General features: G+C 35.4%; 3 protein-coding genes and 1 pseudogene across 3 annotated transcripts; 3 read left to right on the top strand and 1 right to left on the bottom strand.

The window, feature by feature from the left end:
* The first annotated feature begins 311 nt into the window (after positions 1-311).
* OTP70 (Tetratricopeptide repeat (TPR)-like superfamily protein) lies at positions 312-2,073 on the top strand. Its single transcript, XM_059595733.2, has one exon. It carries the CDS (start codon positions 344-346, stop codon positions 1,958-1,960), a length of 1,617 nt encoding a protein of 538 aa, XP_059451716.2. The 5' UTR covers positions 312-343; the 3' UTR covers positions 1,961-2,073.
* A 1,837-nt stretch (positions 2,074-3,910) lies between these two features.
* Positions 3,911-4,396, top strand: LOC148585910 (uncharacterized). Its single transcript, XM_088516822.1, has one exon. It carries the CDS (start codon positions 3,911-3,913, stop codon positions 4,394-4,396), a length of 486 nt encoding a protein of 161 aa, XP_088372948.1.
* Positions 4,397-11,683: 7,287 nt separating this feature from the next.
* On the top strand, positions 11,684-12,554 carry LOC132181165 (21 kDa protein-like). Its single transcript, XM_059594252.2, has one exon. It carries the CDS (start codon positions 11,824-11,826, stop codon positions 12,415-12,417), a length of 594 nt encoding a protein of 197 aa, XP_059450235.1. The 5' UTR covers positions 11,684-11,823; the 3' UTR covers positions 12,418-12,554.
* A 4,914-nt stretch (positions 12,555-17,468) lies between these two features.
* Positions 17,469-18,242, bottom strand: LOC132183222 (pectinesterase inhibitor 4 pseudogene; annotated as a pseudogene).
* Positions 18,243-20,041: the final 1,799 nt, after the last annotated feature.

Consider the following 20,041-nt stretch of genomic DNA (forward strand, 5'->3'; position numbering starts at 1 on the left):
GATAGTTGTGGGACAAAAATATAACATATAACATAAAATATAGTTTAAATATATTTGAGACAACCGAAGTTAAAATACTTTTTCATATGGTTTCCATTTTGTATTACAAAACAAGATAAATTAAAATTCAAAACTATAAAGTTAAAATTTAAAATGATTGTGATTTATCATGTGGATGTAAATTCTTGGAAATAGGGTTTTTTTTTTTTTTTTAAATGGTTTTGATGTAAAAAGGGAGAAGGCTTAAGAGAGATATATATTTGATTTAGATGCGACACACAATTTGACATCATGTCTTGTGCAATGGGGCTGAACGTTACATTGCACTGAAAGGTATTCCCCCATGCAAATGAATACAAATCAACTCCCTCCAATTTGCCATTTTTCTTTATTAATCCCTTTTCCCAAAATGGAAACCACTTTCCACAGAAATTCTTTTATCCTCTACTGCTCTTCCAAGAGCAAGAAAATCAAGAAACCAAAACAAATCCAGCAGAACAAAGGGATCAGCGGCCTCTCCTTTCCAAAATCAACCCCAACCCCACTCTTAATTAACCAAAAACCCTACACCCAAACAAAAATCCAGGCCCTTGACGCTGTCGTTGATGACCTAGAAGCCTCTGTGGAGAAAGGCTTAAAAATTGACACCGAAATATTTTCTTCTCTCTTAGAGACGTGCTACCATTTGCAAGCCATTGAGCATGGTATCCGAATTCACCGCGTTATTCCAGCAAACCTTTTACGTAGAAATGTTGGCCTATCGTCGAAGCTGCTTCGTCTCTATGCGTCATGTGGACATGTCGACGAGGCTCACCAGGTGTTTGACCAAATGGCTAAGCGAGATGAATCGGCTTTCCCGTGGAATTCTCTTATCTCGGGGTATGCTGAATTGGGTCTTTATGAAGATGCCATGGCGCTTTACTTTCAAATGGCGGAGGATGGTGTTGAGCCGGACTCGTTCACGTTCCCTCGTGTGTTGAAAGCTTGTGGGGGAATTGGGTCGATTCGTGTTGGGGAGGAGGTGCATCGGCATGTGGTTCGTTCGGGCTTTGCAAATGATGGGTTTGTGCTCAATGCTCTTGTTGACATGTATGCCAAGTGTGGCGACATTGTAAAGGCTCGGAAGGTATTTGACAAGATTACTTTCCGGGACTTGATCTCATGGAATGCCATGCTCACGGGTTATATTCGTCATGGGCTTTTGGTGGAGGCATTGGACATCTTTGGCCAAATGCTTAAACAGGGCTATGAGCCAGACTCGGTTGCTATATCCACAATTCTCACCAGTTTGTCGTCATTGAAGCTTGCACTCCACATACACGGCTGGGTTCTTCGTAGAGGATTCGAGTGGAATTTGTCTATTTCCAATTCATTGATTGCTGTGTACTCAAATCACGGAAAGTTGGATCAAGCACGCTGGTTATTTGACCAAATGCCTGAGAGGGATGTTGTGTCATGGAACTCTATAATTTCTGCTCACTCTAGAGACCTGAAAGTTGTAACGTACTTTGAGCAGATGGAGAATGCTGGTGCTTTGCCAGATAGCATCACATTTGTGTCCATGCTATCAGCTTGCGCCCATTTGGGCTTGGTGAAGGATGGGGAGAGAATGTATTCAGTGATGAGAGGAAAATATGGAATAAGCCCAATCATGGAACATTATGCTTGCATGGTTAATCTTTATGGGAGGGCAGGACTGATCAAAGAGGCTTATGCCATCATAGTGGAGACAATGGAATTTGAGGCTGGCCCAACAGTGTGGGGGGCATTGCTATATGCTTGCTTTCTTCATGGAAATGTAGATATTGGAGAAATTGCAGCTGAAAAACTTTTTGAATTGGAGCTGGATAATGAACATAATTATGAGCTTTTGATGAAAATTTATCGCAATGCGGGTAGATTGGCGGATGTGGAAAGAGTGAGAGTGGTGATGGTGGAAAGAGGGTTGGATTTTTGCTAGACCCATGTGTCTATTTTAATTCATTCATATTTATGTTCAACTCCTGTAGCCATTAAAGATTGGAACACAAAAATGTTATGTGTACATATTATGAAACACTTATAAATTGCTGTCTAAGGTGCTGGCTAATAGATTGAAAAAGGTCTTTCCTCATATAATTTCTCCAACACAAAGTGTTTTTATCTCAGGTCGCCTGATTTCGGACAACATATTGGCTGCATATGAGACGCTTCATACTATGCACAACGGAATGAAGGAGAAAAAGGGATTTATGTCGGTCAAGTTTGACATGAGCAAGGCTTATGACAGGGTGGAGTGAAGGTTTTTGGAGGTAGTCATGCGGCGTATGGGATTTGATACAAGGTGGATTAATTTGATTATGATGTGTATTACCTATGCAAAGTACGTAGTTTTAGTGAATGGGACGCCCTGTGGAAGTATTACCCCTTCTAGGGGTATCCAACAGCGAGACCCCATATCACCTTATTTGTTTTTGCTTTGTGCTGAGGCGTTGAGTTCGTTGTTGACTAAGGCGAATACCGATGGGTTGCTGACGGGGGTCCCCACTTTCAAAAGGGGTCCTCATGTTAGCCACCTATTTTTTGCAGATGATAGCTTATTGTTTTGCATGGCAAATATCAATGGAGCAACTTGACAAGCATCTTAAGAGTGTATGAAGTGGCCTTGGGACAAAAATTGAACCAAGATAAGACGGCAATCTTTTTTAGCAACAACACTCTGCCGGCCGACAAAGATCAAGTGTTGGAACTTGCATGAATACCAGCTTCACAAAGATATGACACCTATTTGAGACTTCCCGCCTTAGTGGGTAAGTCGAGAACATCATATTTTCGAAGTATCATTGACAGGGTTGGTAAGCGATTAAAAGATTGGAAGTTGAAATTCTTGTCTCAAGCTGGGAAAGAGATCCTTTTGAAGGCGGTAATTTAAGCTATTCCAATTTACTGTATGAGTGTGTTTCGTCTTCCGAAATCACTATGTTCGGAGATAAACTCAGTAATGCAAAAGTTTTGATCGGGTCAAAAGGAGAATGACAAACGGATCGCTTGGATGAGTTGGAGCAGAATAGGGCTTTCAAAAAGGCGTGGGGGCATGGGTTTTCGAGATTTTACTTGTTTTATTACAGCCCTTTTGGCAAAGCAATGTTGGAGGATATGGAAGGTGCCGGATAGCCTTATTGCAAAAATTATGAAAGCCAAGTATTTTTCGGAGTGTTCGATTTTGGAAGCCCAATTAGGAAGAAAACCGTCATTTGCGTGGCGAAGCATACGAAGCTCGTGCGGTTTGCTTCGAGAATGGTTAATTTGGAGAGTGGGGTGCGGTGAAAAAATACGTACATGGCAAGATAGGTGGATTCCTCAACCTCACACTTTTAAGGTTCAATCCTAACCGTCTCTGTTAGCTCCTACAACCACAGTTAGTGAACTATTGGACAATGCAACACTAGGGTGGAATCAGAGTTTGGTGAATCAGATTTTCTCACGTGAGGAGTCCCAACTCATCCTCTCTTTACCACTTAGTGGCTCACGGCAAGATGATGTACTTGTATGGAGGGATACGGCCAAGGGGGTCTTCTTCGTTCGTAGTGCTTACTATATACAAAAAGAGGTGGAAAAGGCTACTCAAGCTGAAAGTTCCCATGGGGGTCAGCCTAGTGCAATTTGGGAGAAGCTGTGGAAACTGTTGATCCCAAACGTGGAAAAGAACTTTCTATGGAGGGCCTGTCATGAAATCCTTCCGACTAGAGCCAACCTATTCAGGCGCAAAATTATTGCGAACCCAAAGTGCCCAATCTGTGAATTAGAAGATGAAACGGCGGCCCATGTTCTTTGGAATTGCCCCTCAGTTGCGGATGTCTAGGGCATAGGGGAAAGAATATTCCAGAAAAGCTCTTCCCATGATTGGACTTTCTTACAAGTGGCCGAGGAAATGTTTGTAAGGTGTGATCGGGAGGAAATAATTCAGTTTGCAGGCATCGCAAGGAGACTATGGCTAAGGCGAAATGAAGTTGTCCATGGGGGCCCTTTTGCCTCTCCAGCAGCGGTGGTCAAGTCCACTACGGATGCTATTATGGAATATCATGTAGCTCACGTGGAGGGAGGATTTCCAACCAGCACAATGAGATCCACACAGTGGGAGGCACCGCCGGTGGGCTGGATAATGGCAAACTGGGACGCAGTGATCAATAAACAGCAAGGAAGGTGGGGAATGGGGGTGATCCTAAGGGACCATACATGGCGGATGATAGCAGCAAAGTGCTCCTCTCGGTTGGGAGCTTTAGACCCAACAGTTGCTGAGGCAATAGCTGCTTTGGAAACCATTCATTTTTGCAGCAGATTGGGCCATGACTGGATTCAGTTTGTGGGTGATGCGAAGGTGGTGGTGCAGGCGGTGACAACAGATGAACCTGACTAGAGTAATAAGGGCCATATTATTGAGGCGATTAGGACAGCTACCCGATCCTTTTCTCACTGGAAGATGCTAAATGTGACAAGAAAAGCAAACCAAATAGCTCACGTCTTAGCAAGAAGGGCATCAAAACAATGCATGGACAGTGAGTGGTTCACTGACCTACCGGATTGTATTAAAGATCTTCTTGCCTTTGAACAAGGGTACCTGAGCTAATTAATGAAGCTACTATCATTTTCAAAAAAAAAAATTAAAAAAAATGAAACATTTCTGTACCCAATCATGTCTACAAAGGCAATTAAATTAATAGCGTAACTTCAATGGAATTGGAAGGGGTGTTTATGGTTTAGAAAGTAACAATGGACCCTGATATTGTTACGGTATGGTACCTTTTTTATTTATTTATTTTTTTATGTCCACACAAGAAAGAGGAGTAGAGATTCCAATCAGTGACTTCTGCTTCATAATGCGTGACCCCTAGCTAATTGAGCTACCCATTGGGATGGTATGATATGTATTAAGATTTGACTTAGGGTCTGTTTGGCATTGCGTTTGAAAGGCTTAAAAATGCTTTAACACTTAAAAAGTTCGTTTGAAGAAAAATGTATTTGTTTGGTAAAAAAATTGAGTTCAAAAAGCTTAAAAATTGTTAAAATGCACTTTTGGCAAAAGTTTAAAAAATGAGGATTTTGCTCAAAAGCTCTATTTCTTAAACGCAATCCGAAATAAGCTCTTAGGTAGTTCAAAAAAAAAAAAAAAAAAAAAATCCTAAAGCATAAATGATTGAGATTTAATTTAATTTTCTTTCACTTTTTGTGACAAATTTGGAATTACATCTAAATAGTTGAGCCAAATTCAATGTATAATTAAAAGTGTATAATGGGCATTGGCAGCATTATAAATTAAAAGATTGTGCTCGAGAATGTTGAGCAATGACAGTTAATGGGACAGCCTTTGCTGATGATACATGTGCAGGATTGCTTCTAATCCTTCCAATGAAATCATAGAAGCTATTGCCGAAAATAAATAAACACATTATTTCTCCAGCATCGCCCCATAAATCTTGTACGAGATACATTGCACGTGATCAACAAATTAGAGATTTCCGTAATTAATTCATCGCCAAACAAGACTTCTTGTCTGTTGCCCTAATAATTCATGTAAACATGTACTGTACGTACACACTATACATCATAAATATCTCTCTTGATGTTGATTCAATATTAAATTTGTTTATGTCTCCAAGAGATAGCTCAATCGGCTAGAGACCACGCCTTATGAAGCGAAGGTAACTAGTTTGAATCTCTCCTCCCCTCTTGTGTGGACATGTAAAAAAACAAAAAAAACAAAATAAATTTGTTTATAATAATGGTTCCATCGTTTACAACTAAATTGTCTTAAAGAAGGTGGAAGCAACTTCCTTCATCTACTGTTTCTTGTCGGTTAAGAAATTCTTTTGACAATTGCATTTTTGGCAGCAATCAACCTAAGAATCTCTCATGGGTTTACAATAAATTCCGAAAACTTACTTGTAAAATTAATGTATCTATGGATAGAAATTTCCTTTAAATTAATAAGTAGTTGGAGGAATTTTTATTTTTATTTTATTATTATTATTATTATTATTATTATTTTCTAGAAGTGTTATGTATGTGTCCCTTAACATGCATACAAGATGCACTTAGTAATGTTTGATTCTCACATGTTTTTTAATATAATTAATAATAAAAGAAATACATGTGCTTCTCATATGCATGCTTTTTTTTTTTTTTTTTTGAATTGTCCGTACAAGAGAGGGGGAGGGGGATTCGAACTAGGGACCTCCACTTCATTAAGTGTGGTCCCAGCCGATTGAACTATCTCTTGGGGACTCTCACATGCATGTTTAAAAGACATATCATGTCACTTTTTTTTTTTTTTTTTTTTTTTTTTTTTTTTTAAAACAAGACACATATCACTTTTAAAGACCAAATTTTAAAAAAATAATATTGACAATTGCAATTTTGGCAGATTGGCGTAAGAATATCATGTGTTTAGAAGAAATTCAAAAAACTTATCTAAGGACAAACATTTCGTCCAAATTGCGTTGAATTTTTTTTTTTTTCAATCTAGCTAGTCTCTTAAAGTGTTATGTATTTCTTAACAAGAGAGAACGCCATTTTTTGTTTAATAGTACATGCTTCTCATGATATACTTTTTAAATATATTAATACACGTGCACATGGCATTAGCTCTTTATAACGAGAAGGAAGGGTCGAACTAATTGTTTGATTGAGTGTTTAGTTACACGAATTGGTTTATATTTCTAAAATAAAAGTTCATAATTTACAACCTAAAAGTAAATAAATAAATAAAATAGAAATTATGTCATCAGTCCCTATGCTTTTGCATTTTTTGACATTAAGATCTTGAACCTTAATTTGAAGAAATTAAAACCTAATTAAGCTATAAATTTTTGTAAATCGAACATTTGTTAGACTTTTTGTCAAATTATTGACAAAAAGCTATTGATGTGGAACGGTCAAAAGACCACCAAAATGCCCCATGCAAGAAGCTCAACCTTCATGGCCGTGAAGGGCACGGCCATGGAGGTCAGCCTCCGGCTCCATGGTCATGGTCATGAAGGATGTCACCCAACCACGGTCATGGTTGGACCAATTCAGCCCTACCATGATTGGGCTGTTATGACCATAGTTGTGCTAGATCGAGCCAAGTCTTCGGTCATGGTCATTGTAACACCTCCAACCCGCTACGACTAAGTTTTCTTAACTTCAAAGCTCAAGAGGCAAAAAGACATTTAATAGGAATCTGAACAGCAATAAATAAGTAAACTAAATGCATAACATAAAATATTTGCTACAAAAATATAAAGATAAAGTATCAAAAGGTATCTTTTGTGCTCCAAGCCACTTACTAAAAATTTTAAATAACATGACATGATAACTAAGTGTATAATCTGACCTCCTAGTTCACTTCAAAACATGGAAAAAAAAAAAAAAAACAAAACAAAATAGGTCAGCAAAAGGCTCAATAATAACATTCTCAACCAATTAAATGTTAATATGACAGTCTCCAGTAACTATTTGATCAATCATGTTAAAAAAAAAATAAAAAAAAATCAAAGGTTGGTTGGAATTGACACATCAACATTGTGAGATAATTGTAGAATTGAAATGTGGTATATATAAAAGATCAAATTCAACATATAAAAATAATTTTACTTTAAATTTACATGAATCTGAACTTAATTTTTTTTTTTTTTACTTTGTACTAGGCCTCGCATACTATTACATTATGTATGCTTGGAGTTACGTGTAATCCTTAATGACCAATTCTCAACCTGTGACTATAGAAATAATCAATTTAGGCTACCTGATTAACCTTCGTGCACTCAATGTGGCAATACATGGCATAGGAAAAGCGTTAAACATATGTGTGCTATCACAAATGATTATGGGATTAGAGCTCCCTAAAATAATTTATAAAGTTTAGCATAATGTGGGACTCAGCATCCATGAATACATTTATAATCAATTGATCGCTCAATGTGAACAATTCATATTTTTAATGCAAGGCTAATCTTTTAGGGTAACACAATAATTTTCTTCCACATCCATGCAGGAGTTTGCTCAGGCATGACGATAACAATGAATGGACAATAGCTTAGCAATGGTGGGGCTAGGCACTGCACGGCCAACCACAGGTTGTGGTTGTTGAGGACCAACCTCCATGGTGGGAACATGGTTGCTGTACCATGGTCTTTTTTCTTTTTCTTTGTCCCTTTTTTTTTTTAAAAAAAAAAAAAAATTAATCTCAGAGCACTTTAGAGTCTTAGACAATAGTCAAATAAAGTGGTCCATATGAACAGCTTATGAAAGCATGGTAGTGATATAATTGTTATAAAATCAAACAATTAAAATCCCAAAACAAAGCAAGCGTATGATCTCTAACAATCATCAAGAGCCCTCCCTTTTTTTCCCCGACAAATGTGTATTAGCATTAATTATCAGACTGCTTATTAGGAATTGATCACCTTGCGTTTATATTACGATAGTTTGAGTAACATATTCATAGAATTGGGAACTTTTTAAACCCCGGCATCCAAAAGAGATGATATACATATGTGTACATTTTTTGAACTTGACATTAATAATTTAATAAGGGATAAAAAATTTAAATTATCACATTAAAAACTGTGCACTACTGTGTGTAACACATCTCCCGACAGCAAGGCCTCAAAAACCATGGACATGAATCGGATGGATGACATGAAGGAAAACTAATAACTAGAAATAAATCTAGTTGATCATTGAATTGTGTGGATCACTTTAGAGCTCTAGCCAGAATCATTCGTTCCCCTATGGCCTATGGGTCCACTATTTCCCATTCCTGCCTTCCACTGATGTTACTGTTTTTAATTTTGTTCCGTTGTAGTTTCATGGCTTTAAATGTTATATTCACCTTTTTGGTGCTCTTTAGATCTGGTTGCAGATTGTTATCCGATATCACCTAGACTTCATGTTGGTTTTCTTTTTAATTCGCTTTGATTCGACCATCATCAGGGTTTTCTATACTGCTATAACTCTCCTTTACCACTATAGACTATAGTTGTATATTTCTTGTGTGCAACATTTCTGATGCACCTTTTCAAACTACCTTATTGGTGGCTAAGTTTTTTGGTCTTCGTGTCAAAAAAATATAAGATCCCATCATTTATTTAATGGATTCTCTTTTAATTTTTGTTTATTCATACTTAAAAAGATCGTTTTTTAGCTTATTGTTGAATTGCTCAGCTCTTTATTGTTTATTGTACGTAATCTCATAAAAAATAAAATAAAAAATAAAAAAAATCTGATGGATGACATGAAACAAAACTAATAATAACCAGAAATAAATCTAGTTGATCATTGAATAGTGTGGATCACTTTAGAGCTCTAGCCATAACCATTCTTTCCCCTATGGCCTATGGGTCCACTATTTGTAAGTGCATTCTCATTTGACTAATTAATAAGACAAAAAAAAAAAAAAGAAAGAAAAAGAACTTCTATAAATCTAGTTTTCTTTTTAAAATATATAACATACACAAACAAACACCTCCAACTTACAATTTACTTTAAAAAAATAAAAATAAAAAAAAATAATAAAAAACCTTGTCTTTTGACTTGAGGCCAAAAAAAAGAATTATTTACGAAAGCCCAATTTCTCAATTGCATTATTCGACAACTTCCGTCCTTTGTGCTTTGATTGATTAAAACACCTTTTACAGCTCACAATAAATGTACGTAAGAGAGTTTTCAAGCCTTTAATTAATGCTCGCCTCTGTCATCTGACTGTGACCATTCCTAGCTAGCCACAAGTGAATTTATGCTTGACCAGTTTGGTCGGCAAGGTGAGAACAGGACAGATGAAGATAGAGAGAGACACATAATTATCTTTGAAATAAAATTAACCCCGAGTAATTACTTTTACTTTTCGGAAAGTTGGTCGGTTGTTCCGTTAAATTTGCTTCCACCTGAATCATTTCGCATTACTTTTGTGCGTGCCCTTTGAACGGTTTCACATCTATATATTCGTTTGTCAATCGGCTTTACATGATTAATTTTTTTACCTGAAATTTACTTAATTAATTTTTTTTTTCTTTTATTCATAATAGATTTTTATAATATGTATGTATTAAAATATTGATTATAAATGATTAATTTTACTTGTTTGTATTAATTTAAACTTTTAAAATAAGTAGTGATTTAATACCATATGACTATGATTAACAAATTATGTTCAAATAATCAAATGTATATAAACAAATACTTAATAATATAAAAAGAAGCCTAGTATTAGGTAAAATGGGACTCTCGGTCTCTCAAAAAACTCTACTGTATCTCAAGAATATGCATCAGAGTGTTCTAATTTTATCGGGATTGCCAGACTTTGTGAAAATTTTCTTTATTTTGTAGGTAATTCATTGCCGGTCCAACCGTCCAGAAAATTGCACTAACAAAGATCATCATTGGCTGGAGGTTTATGTTGAGATAGATTCCGTGATGAACTAGATGATGATTCTTCAATTTATTTGTTGTCATCCATATCCTTAGCGTCAATTTGGTTTACGTGATAGTTGTGCACTTTGATAACATGTGAAATTCGTGTTGATTATGCGGAATTGCATAGAAATTTCTAGCTGTACTTTGACTTAATTGGGTAATATTTTCATGATACTATTTTATAAGAACTAGCTGTTGATCGTGGGGATATATGTAGGTTGAACTTGATTATTATTTACAGAAATGTTTGGTTTTATATCTTTTGCTTATTTTTTGTCAATCTAGAGAAGAACGAATTTATCACTAAATTTGTAGGACCACATGTAAGTCCTGTAAATTTAATAATAGATTCACAAGAGAAATGGACAAGAAATAAGCACGATATAGATATACAACACAATTATTTATATTTAAGAAGATTACAATTGGGCCTTAATTGAATTGATTTGTATATTTTGGATTCTTTGTTACAAAGTAATATCAGGATCGGTGAGATTTGTATATCTTGGATTCTTTGTTACAAAGTAATATCACAATCTCTAAAGGATAATTCAATCAGTAAAAACTACGACTCATAAAACAGAGATTATTAAATCAAATCATCATCCCCTTATGTATTATAGAGGATCTCAATTTTATTGGAACATCTCAAATACTATTGTTTACTATGAAATGGGTGTCCTTTCAAATAACAATGGCACCACCAAAAACAAATACAAAAATACAAAATAAAGACCCACCCATATATTTTTTTTTCTTCGAACGGAACCAGACAAGGTGAAGATTTTTTAACCATGCATTGATCAGATTTGGCTTTGGTCCAAGTTGGAGGGCATGTTACTCAACAGACGAAAAAAAAAAAAAGAAGTTGGGGGTCATCGGCAGCTTTAGCTTTAAGTTAGAATTTCCCCATTCCTGAATATTGATTAAAGTAATTATATATATAATTGATATTACACTGCATGGAACGTGCTCACATTTGTACACCACGTGGTGGGCCCCCCCCTCCCTTCCATATTTCTTCGTTTGGAATTATTTCTCAATATTTATATAATTCAAAGGATTTCTCTGTCGACGGGACGAAGGGCCTCTTCAGTAGGCCCCAGCTAATTACATTGATTACTCCAAATATAAATAACTAATAACTCCAAAATCCGGTAGTAGTCATGTCGGTAGGAAGACGGTGAAATTATTACATAAAATAAAATACCATGTACTTAAATTTCCAAAAATTTGACAAAGATTTCGGCCGTCCTTCTTACGCTTGATTGGCGGATTCTTTTCCATTACTACCCATTTCTCAAGGCCCTCTATAAATTCATACCCATAACCCATATATCTCCCACTCAACCAATCATCCACTCTAAGACCACTTTTTCCTGCCCTATAGCTATGGCTAAAGTTTCCCATCTTTGCCTACTGTTCTCTTTCATATACTTCGCCGGCACAGCCAAATCTGCAGCCACTTCTAGCGCCGGTGCCGCCGTCAATTTCATCAAGGTTTCATGCAGCGCCACCAGCTATCCCTCCCTCTGCGTGCAATCTCTCTCCTCCCACGCGGCAGAAATCAAGCAGAGCCCACGCCAGCTGGCGCAGACCGCCTTGTCCGTGAGCATCGCAAGGGCACAGTCCACCAACACATTCGTCTCAAAAATGGCAAAATTCAAGGGGCTTAAGGCTAGGGAGTACGCGGCTATTAAGGATTGCTTGGATCAGATGGGCGACAGCGTGGACCGGCTCAGCCGGTCCTTTCAGGAGCTGAAGCACATTGGTCAGGCCAAGGGTCAGGACTTTCTGTGGCACATGAGTAACGTGCAGACTTGGGTCAGCGCAGCGCTGACCGACGAGAACACTTGCGTTGATGGGTTCGCCGGCCGGGCGTTGGACGGCAAAGTCAAGGCTTCCATCAAGGCACGGGTTGTTAATGTTGCCCAGGTCACCAGTAATGCGCTGGCACTAACCAATCGCTATGCCTCAAAGCACTGAGCCACTTTCAACGTGAAGTACTTTTTGTAGGGTTGTTGGTTATGGTTTAGCCTTTTTTTTTTTTTTTTTATGTATATTTCAGTGAATGTTGTGGCTTGTATTATGGCATAAAATATATATAGAACTGCTTCTGTATCTATCTATATATGTTTCTGGTTTCTGCCTACTGTCTGCCATAGTTGTCTTCTATCTTGCCTTTTTGAATTGGTCTAAAAGCTTGGTTGAGTTTTAAAATGGCCATCCCGTGATTTAAGGGATAGGCTCGGAATAATGGAGTGTGGAAGTGACAAAAGTCTCCGATTCCCCAAGTGTATTCAGTGGATGATCAATAATTAATCGTGAGTTCATGACTCAATAGTCAATTCCATTAGTCTCTCACCCTTCTTGTTTCTGTTTCACCATTAACATATGGTTAAAATATCTTTTTAGAGAATCTCCCAACTTTATAGTTAAAATATCAAAATCTGTAAAATTAACTGATGATGTCTCAAAGAGTAATGCTATATAATATTATGGACGTACAAATATCTCTACTTTGGTGGTCCTCGTAATATTTGGTAGATGGAAATAATTTTTTTTGGTTGGGGAAGTGCATCCAATTTTTTAATCTTTTCTCTAGTTGAAATAAAAGAATAAAAGACAAAGATTCGTCAAAGTCCCTAGTCGGCTAGTCGCACATAATGAAATATATTTCAAAAAAACAAGAAGAAGAGGATGAAGTTAAAGTTGAAGAAATTGAAAATGACCCACTGGGATCACACTGCTCGTAAAACTCTTAGATATCATTTGATTAAGCATAATAAGTATTTCACTTTATATAATTGATATGCCCAGATACCCACTGATCCACGACAAGTCCATTGAACAATTCATCATTACACCATATACTTTAGGCAATCTCTTTTACTCTCATAGGCTATTTGTATAGACCCTCTCAGGTCTTTATCGTGAGAATCCGTACATCCCTTGATTTAATGGTAAGCAGTGACGAATTGAGGGGAATCCGGATTCTCATCAAATTTTACGAGAATTTTAATTTCTGAAATTTCAGATACAAACCATCTATTATCCTGTCACGTGTTATACTATTAATAAATATGTAATGTTATTATTAATATAAATAATCATCGTTATTTTATTATTTTAATAGTAGTGGGACACATGACAGGATAATGACTCTTAGATAAAAATGAATAGTTTGGATCTGAAATTTCATAAACTATAATTTCTTTAGAAATTTAAGAAACTATAATTCCCCTAGGAACTCCAGGGAATCCGAATCCGATTGAGGGGGGGACCGGCAATGGCCTTGGTCTCCTCCAAATTACAAGAAAAATAAGGCCAAAAAAAAAAAAAGTTCAAGTAAAAAAATATAATTTAAGATATTTTTTGCCAATTGATCCTTCCCCAAAAATATTTTGGCTCTTGGTCCCCTCAAATTTAAAGTTAGCTCCGTTCCTAACTATAAGCCTCATTGCCCTCATTGCCCTTATATCAGATAGTTTGTCGAACTTACTTGAGTGTTGAGCATGACTCTCGTACTTATTAACAACCCCAACCCAAAAATGCTTCCAACAATCACCAAATGAATAAATAGGAATGACATGCAATACAATTATGGCCTCTTGTAATTCTAGAAATTCTTATTCTTATTTCTAAGTAATTATCATTTTAGTGTAATATGCCTTTGGTAGAGTATAATTCTATAACTAATTATGTATATTAGATTTCTCTTTCTCTTTATTATAAAAAATAAAAAAGACATACAATTTTGCCATCCAAGTAATGGCCACCCATCCATGATCCATGCTTGATTATGCATAGTTACCAAACAAGAAGTACATGCAAGTTGATAAGGGATGGCCAAATCTTTTGTATTATATTAATATATGAGGACAATATGTTAGGCTCGGCTGACGAAGCTGTGAAAGCATGAAAGCAAAAGGTTAGAGCATGGCCGAAAACACAAAGGAGCCGAAAAATAAAGGGGACAAATAGGACGTCTTGCGGGGACTCTTGCAGTCTTTCGGGACTGACAGACTGTGACCACGTGAGCGGTTTTGCCTTGGATTGGGGAAAGGACGTTTGAAATCAAAGCACAAGGCCACGTCGATTGTGGATTTGGATGATAAATTAAGCAATGGGGCCAAGTGCGTATGGTGCACGGCCGAATTGGTCCCACCTTCTTCTGTTTTTATTTTTTATTTTTTATTTTATTATTTTTATTTTTTAAAAAAATCTTTTTATATTTTACCTAATTTTTTAAAGATTTTTTTTTTAACATATCCGCACAAAAGAGGAGGAGGATTCGAACTAGTGATCTCCGCTTTATAATGCGTGATTCCAGCTGATTAAGCTACTTCTTAAGAACAATTTTTTTAAAGATCTTAGTTCATGGTCATTTCTAAATTATTTAACAATAAAAATTATTGACATGACTATTTTGGATAGAAATTAACTACAAACTGGTTTATAGCTATTAGTTAATTCATATAAACTAATCTAATAAAATGACATGTGTCCCTTAATTATTAAAAAAAAATAATTGAAAAATACATATTATTAAAAATAACATGTGTTTCTCAAATGTTAAAAAAATATATGTTACTTTATTAAATTGGTTCCCAGTTAATTTTTGTCAATTATTTCAACAATTTTATATTTTTTTTAATATTAAAAAATTAAGAGTGATAAACCTTGTAATGGCCGATCACCTAGAACAATCTTGGATTGTTTGATCATTTATAAGGGGGTCAGCTTACCCTTAAAACAACTTTAGGGGTAGTTTGATCACCTCAAGAGTATTTTGGGGTGACTGGCTATCTTAATTTTTTTAATATTTTAAAAATATAAAAAATGGATGAAATAGCAACATTAGTAAAATTATTATTAATTAAATATTTGAAAAGCCAGTCAAGCATGTCAGCAGTTTTTTCTATTAAAAATTTACAGCTTTGTCAAGTGGGACCACATGACCACATCAGTAGTTTTCTGTCTAAGAAAATCCCATAATAATTAATAAGTTCATGGAGATTGGAGATATATTAAGAAATGAAACGTACAAACCAAGATATTAAATTTGTATAGAATTGAAAACCGGAGCTAAATTTGTAAAATCGGATAAAGCATATATAGAGGAATCTAAAATATTTTCCTTTTTTATAGAATTATTTTATTTTCATTATCACGGGTGAAATGTATTATTATTATTATGTATGCTCATTGTTATTAGTTTATTGGGTGAAAGTATGTTAGGATGAAAAATAGTTTAATAGGTGAAAATAATTTAGGTTAATAATTCTTTTGCAGTGGAAAATAGTTTATCTTTATATAAAATTTCATTTTTTTTACTAATAATAGGTACTCAAAATTTATCCATAAATATAATGTACAATCATCTAATAAAAAATAGAAGAACTTTCATCGCTTTTGCAATCCGTACTCTTTCAAGTTTAAAAATTCTCAATTTAATGTGTTCAACCTTAAAGAGTTTGCAATTTTTCTAGATGAAAAATACATCGGCAATTCGCACGCGCGCACATATATATATATATATATAAAAATTAAAAAGAAAAATTCAAATTTGTGAAAAAAAACAAATCCAAACTTATTATTGATGGTTGTCATTGCTTATATCTTCAACTCCAAATTTCATCATTGTCATCGTTGATATGTTTGGTGACAAGTATTAACATTATTAGAAACGATTGGTCTCAAGAACAAGAAGTTAGTTGTCAGTGATAGATTTTTATCAGCGGTGCCTAAATCGTTGTCGTTGATAATAACATTAATCGTAGGTGTAATATTATGACTAGCAACGGCATGTCAGTTCATGGTGCTTCAATCATCAGCAACAATAACATTATCCGCAAAGACAACAGTTGTCGCTGATAACCTTTCTCAATGGGAATACCCGCGACAACTTTCTGATCTTTGTCATTGGTTATGACCCATTTTCTTTTAGTTTCCAAACAGGGCCCCCTCCCACATCCCATCCCATCCCATTTTTTTGGCTCCCCATAGATATTTTCTGGAGGACTGAATGAACAGTAGGGGGGGAGAGGGCCGGGTTTACTAAGTTTCACAAGTGTTCGATCGTGTTAGGACAAGTTCTTAATTCAGAATATTACTTTTTTAACAAACAGTTTTTGTTCCATTAATGTTGTTATATCTCAAAAAGTTTTATTTTGACGCTTCCGAGGGTTTTAACTATAGTCGTTGATTAGTAATTATCTGTGTTTGGGGTTTGTGGTTGAGGGTTGATTCTCTTTCTGGTTTTCTAGTCTTCTGCTTTTAATACACGGCTCGTTTAGAACAGATGTTAACCGAATAATGTGATATTTAGTTGACTTGGTTGCTCTACAAGTCTACCTTGCTGTTCCTGCTTGAAATGTTGTGCCATCCGAGTTGTTGTTGTTGGGGGCCATGTGGCTTCCCTTCTTATGTTATGTAAATAAGTTTTATTTAATTTTTATCCTTTTTTTTTTTTCATCATTTTTCGGTGTTTAGTTTGTAGGTAAAATTAGTGATGGCAGGCGATTTTTGACTATGGCCGGGGGCTGATGACCTCCAATTGTGGATTCCGACGACCGCCAATAGCGAATTTCGGCAACTTTTGGTTGTGGTGGCAACTGGTGACAACCAATGACTTTCAATGAACGTGGAGAATGAATTGCGAGAAAGAGTGTGAAAATGAGAATTTTAAACTTCAAAAATTATTTATAATTTCAAAAATGGGAAACAATTTTAAAATGTTTTTTTGGTTAATTAATTGAATTTTTTGATTCAATCACAATTTTTTGTTGTACCAAATATATATATATATATATATATATATATATATATATATATATATCGAAACAAATGTAACCTAAATACCTGTCTTATACAGATCCGGTTGATGTTAAGAAACTTATTCTCATCAAGGAACACAACAAAATAACCATGATGGTTGGGGCCTCATTTTGTCGACCAAAAAAAGAATGGCAAATAGAAGCATTAATATATTAACCTAACAAAACACAACCGTTCTTGTACATCGAGAAGCCATTACAAATCCCTTTTAACTTTTTACTTACAAAATATAGTAACTGAGAAAGACAAACTCTTAATTTAGCCAATATAAATAAGAAAGGCAAAAAACGCCAAAATTAAGGAAAAGAAAAGCCATGATCACGACGAAAGGGTTGATGAAGTTGAATTATTTAGTAGGAATAGAGAGTGTCAATGATGGACAAAGCATTGCTTGTCGGCATGGCAACATTGAGAATAATCTTCCTGATTTTGCTCTCTACCTTCGCGCTCACCTTCCGCTCATCGAACCCGTCAGTGCACGTGCCTTCATCCGTTATGGCGGCGCTGACCCAAGTCTTTATATCATCTATCTGAAGTTTCACATCGGACTTTCCGAGATTCCCCATTTCGTTTATAGATTGTTTGAGCTCGTCGATGCTGTCCCTGATGTTCTCGATGCAATCCTTAACGATCCCGGCTTCGCTTTGCGTCAGTCCCTTCTGCTTCGATATCGCTGATATCGTCGACGATGCGTTGCGCGCGGCTTTCAGGGCCACTGAGAGGGCGGTGTTGCAGAGTTTTTGGGGGTTTGCTTTGATTTTGGATGCGTAGGGGGAGAGTGAATTGTAGCAGACTTTTGGGTATATGGTTGAACTACAAGCATTTTTGATATAACTTGTGTTATTTTTGGTGGAAGATGGGTTGGTTGTTGCTGCTAAGGTTGTATGAAGGTTTGAGAGGAAAAGAAAAGTAACAAGAATTGAGAGAAGATGGCATGAAATTGGATTTCTCAGAGTATAATAGGTTTCCATCTCTCTCTCTCTATATTTTGCATTGAGATGTGTGGAGAATATCTTCATTTATAGGCAAAATGTCAGCTGGGGTAACATCTACTTTTAACCCATTTTCAAACTCTAGGTCACACATTGGTTTAAGACAATTAGGTTATGGCTCAATTGGCGTCGAGGTTTTGAGAGAATGTATTAGGTTTTTTAAACCGTAGTCATGGTGGTCGCTATCTCTTATATTTTTTAATTATATATTAAAAAAAAAACAATTGGTGAGGAATCTATAATTTTAATATAATGGTATAACATTTTTTTTTTTTTTTAAGAGATGAAGTACAAAATGGACAAATTGTAAGATATTGAAAGGTTGATAGAAGATGAGAGTGAGAGTTGTGAAAGAAAAGAGGAGGAAAAAGAAATAAAAAATAGATAGAGTTGCAAATAAAATAGAATATTAAAGATAAAAGTCTACTCTCCATAGGCGATTAAATGAACATTTTGAAAAAGTTAAACGTTAAGTAATTAAGTTACCTTTAATCTTCTCTCTTAATGACAAAAATATATTTCGTCGTCTCTTGATATTATTTTATTTTTGTAAGGATGCGTTTCAAATCTCAATGATGCCTCTTTTGATCTTCATTTAATACTATATATTAATTAGCAATTATAGATTTTTTTTTCTTGATCTTCATTTAATACTATATATTAATTAGCAATTATAGATTTTTTTTTCTTGATCTTCATTTAATTCAATATTCTTTTTCTCGATTACAATATTACAGTTGTTTTTCTTTCTTTATTTACACCTTTTAAAAAGCAAAGCAAATAGATAAAAGATATTTAAGGTATGTTACACCTTAAAGAAAAAATAAAATAAAATAAAAAAGAAGAAAAAGATCTGGAAAATGTAGTCCATGCATAGGGTGAGAAGCATGGCACATGATCAGGAATTACATTCGGCAGAAAGCTAGGAGATACAGATCACCAAAACACAGGCTTTGGGATCCGTCAGAATTTAATTATCTACTAAATCCGTCACTGTCAGCACCGCCCTTTGCGTTTCTTGGTGGAGAGGAAAAAAAACAAAACACAACAAAAAAGAAAGAAAAAAAAAAAAAAGGGAGCGTTATTCTATTCATCCCAGTTTTATGATTGGGGTCGGTTTAATTATGGAGTGACAAGATTACTGCAAGGTTTAATGGGCCCAACCCAAAGAAACACGGGCCCCGAAGCAAGCCCGGCCCGGACCAAGGACGTGAACTCACCAAATGGGCATATACATAGGGATAGGATCACCTCCCTTCGGCTAAGGCCCCAAACAGTAATAAATCAAATAAGGAAAGTTGAATCTGATAATTGCTCATGCTTTTTCTGTTTCCATTTTTCATTTAATATTGCTAAAATTGATTTATATATATATATATAACATAAACAATATCTTTCATATATATATATATATATATTCTTAATTTAGCTTAGTATCAAAATCATGATTAAAAATAAAAATAAATTAGGAGAGTATTGTAGAAGCCGAATACATCTAAAATTGTATTTGAAGCAAGTGGAATACGGGAAGCCTTTTTGCACATTTTAAGGCGCTTGAAATTAAAGGCTTTTATCTATTTCTGGATGTGAATAATTTAGATGCCTAACACTAGAAGAGTTTTGATTTTACACGTTTTAGGCATACGGTAGGACATGTGGTCATCCTATATACTCGGGATACGTGTTATATTATTACCTTTACGCCATTTAAAAGTCAACCACCACTATGGATGTGCAGATACTTCCAATATATATATATATATATATATATAGAGTAT

Source organism: Corylus avellana, chromosome 5, assembly GCF_965113065.1.
Source record: "Corylus avellana chromosome 5, dhCorAvel1.hap1.2, whole genome shotgun sequence".
Classification (NCBI taxonomy): domain Eukaryota; kingdom Viridiplantae; phylum Streptophyta; class Magnoliopsida; order Fagales; family Betulaceae; genus Corylus; species Corylus avellana.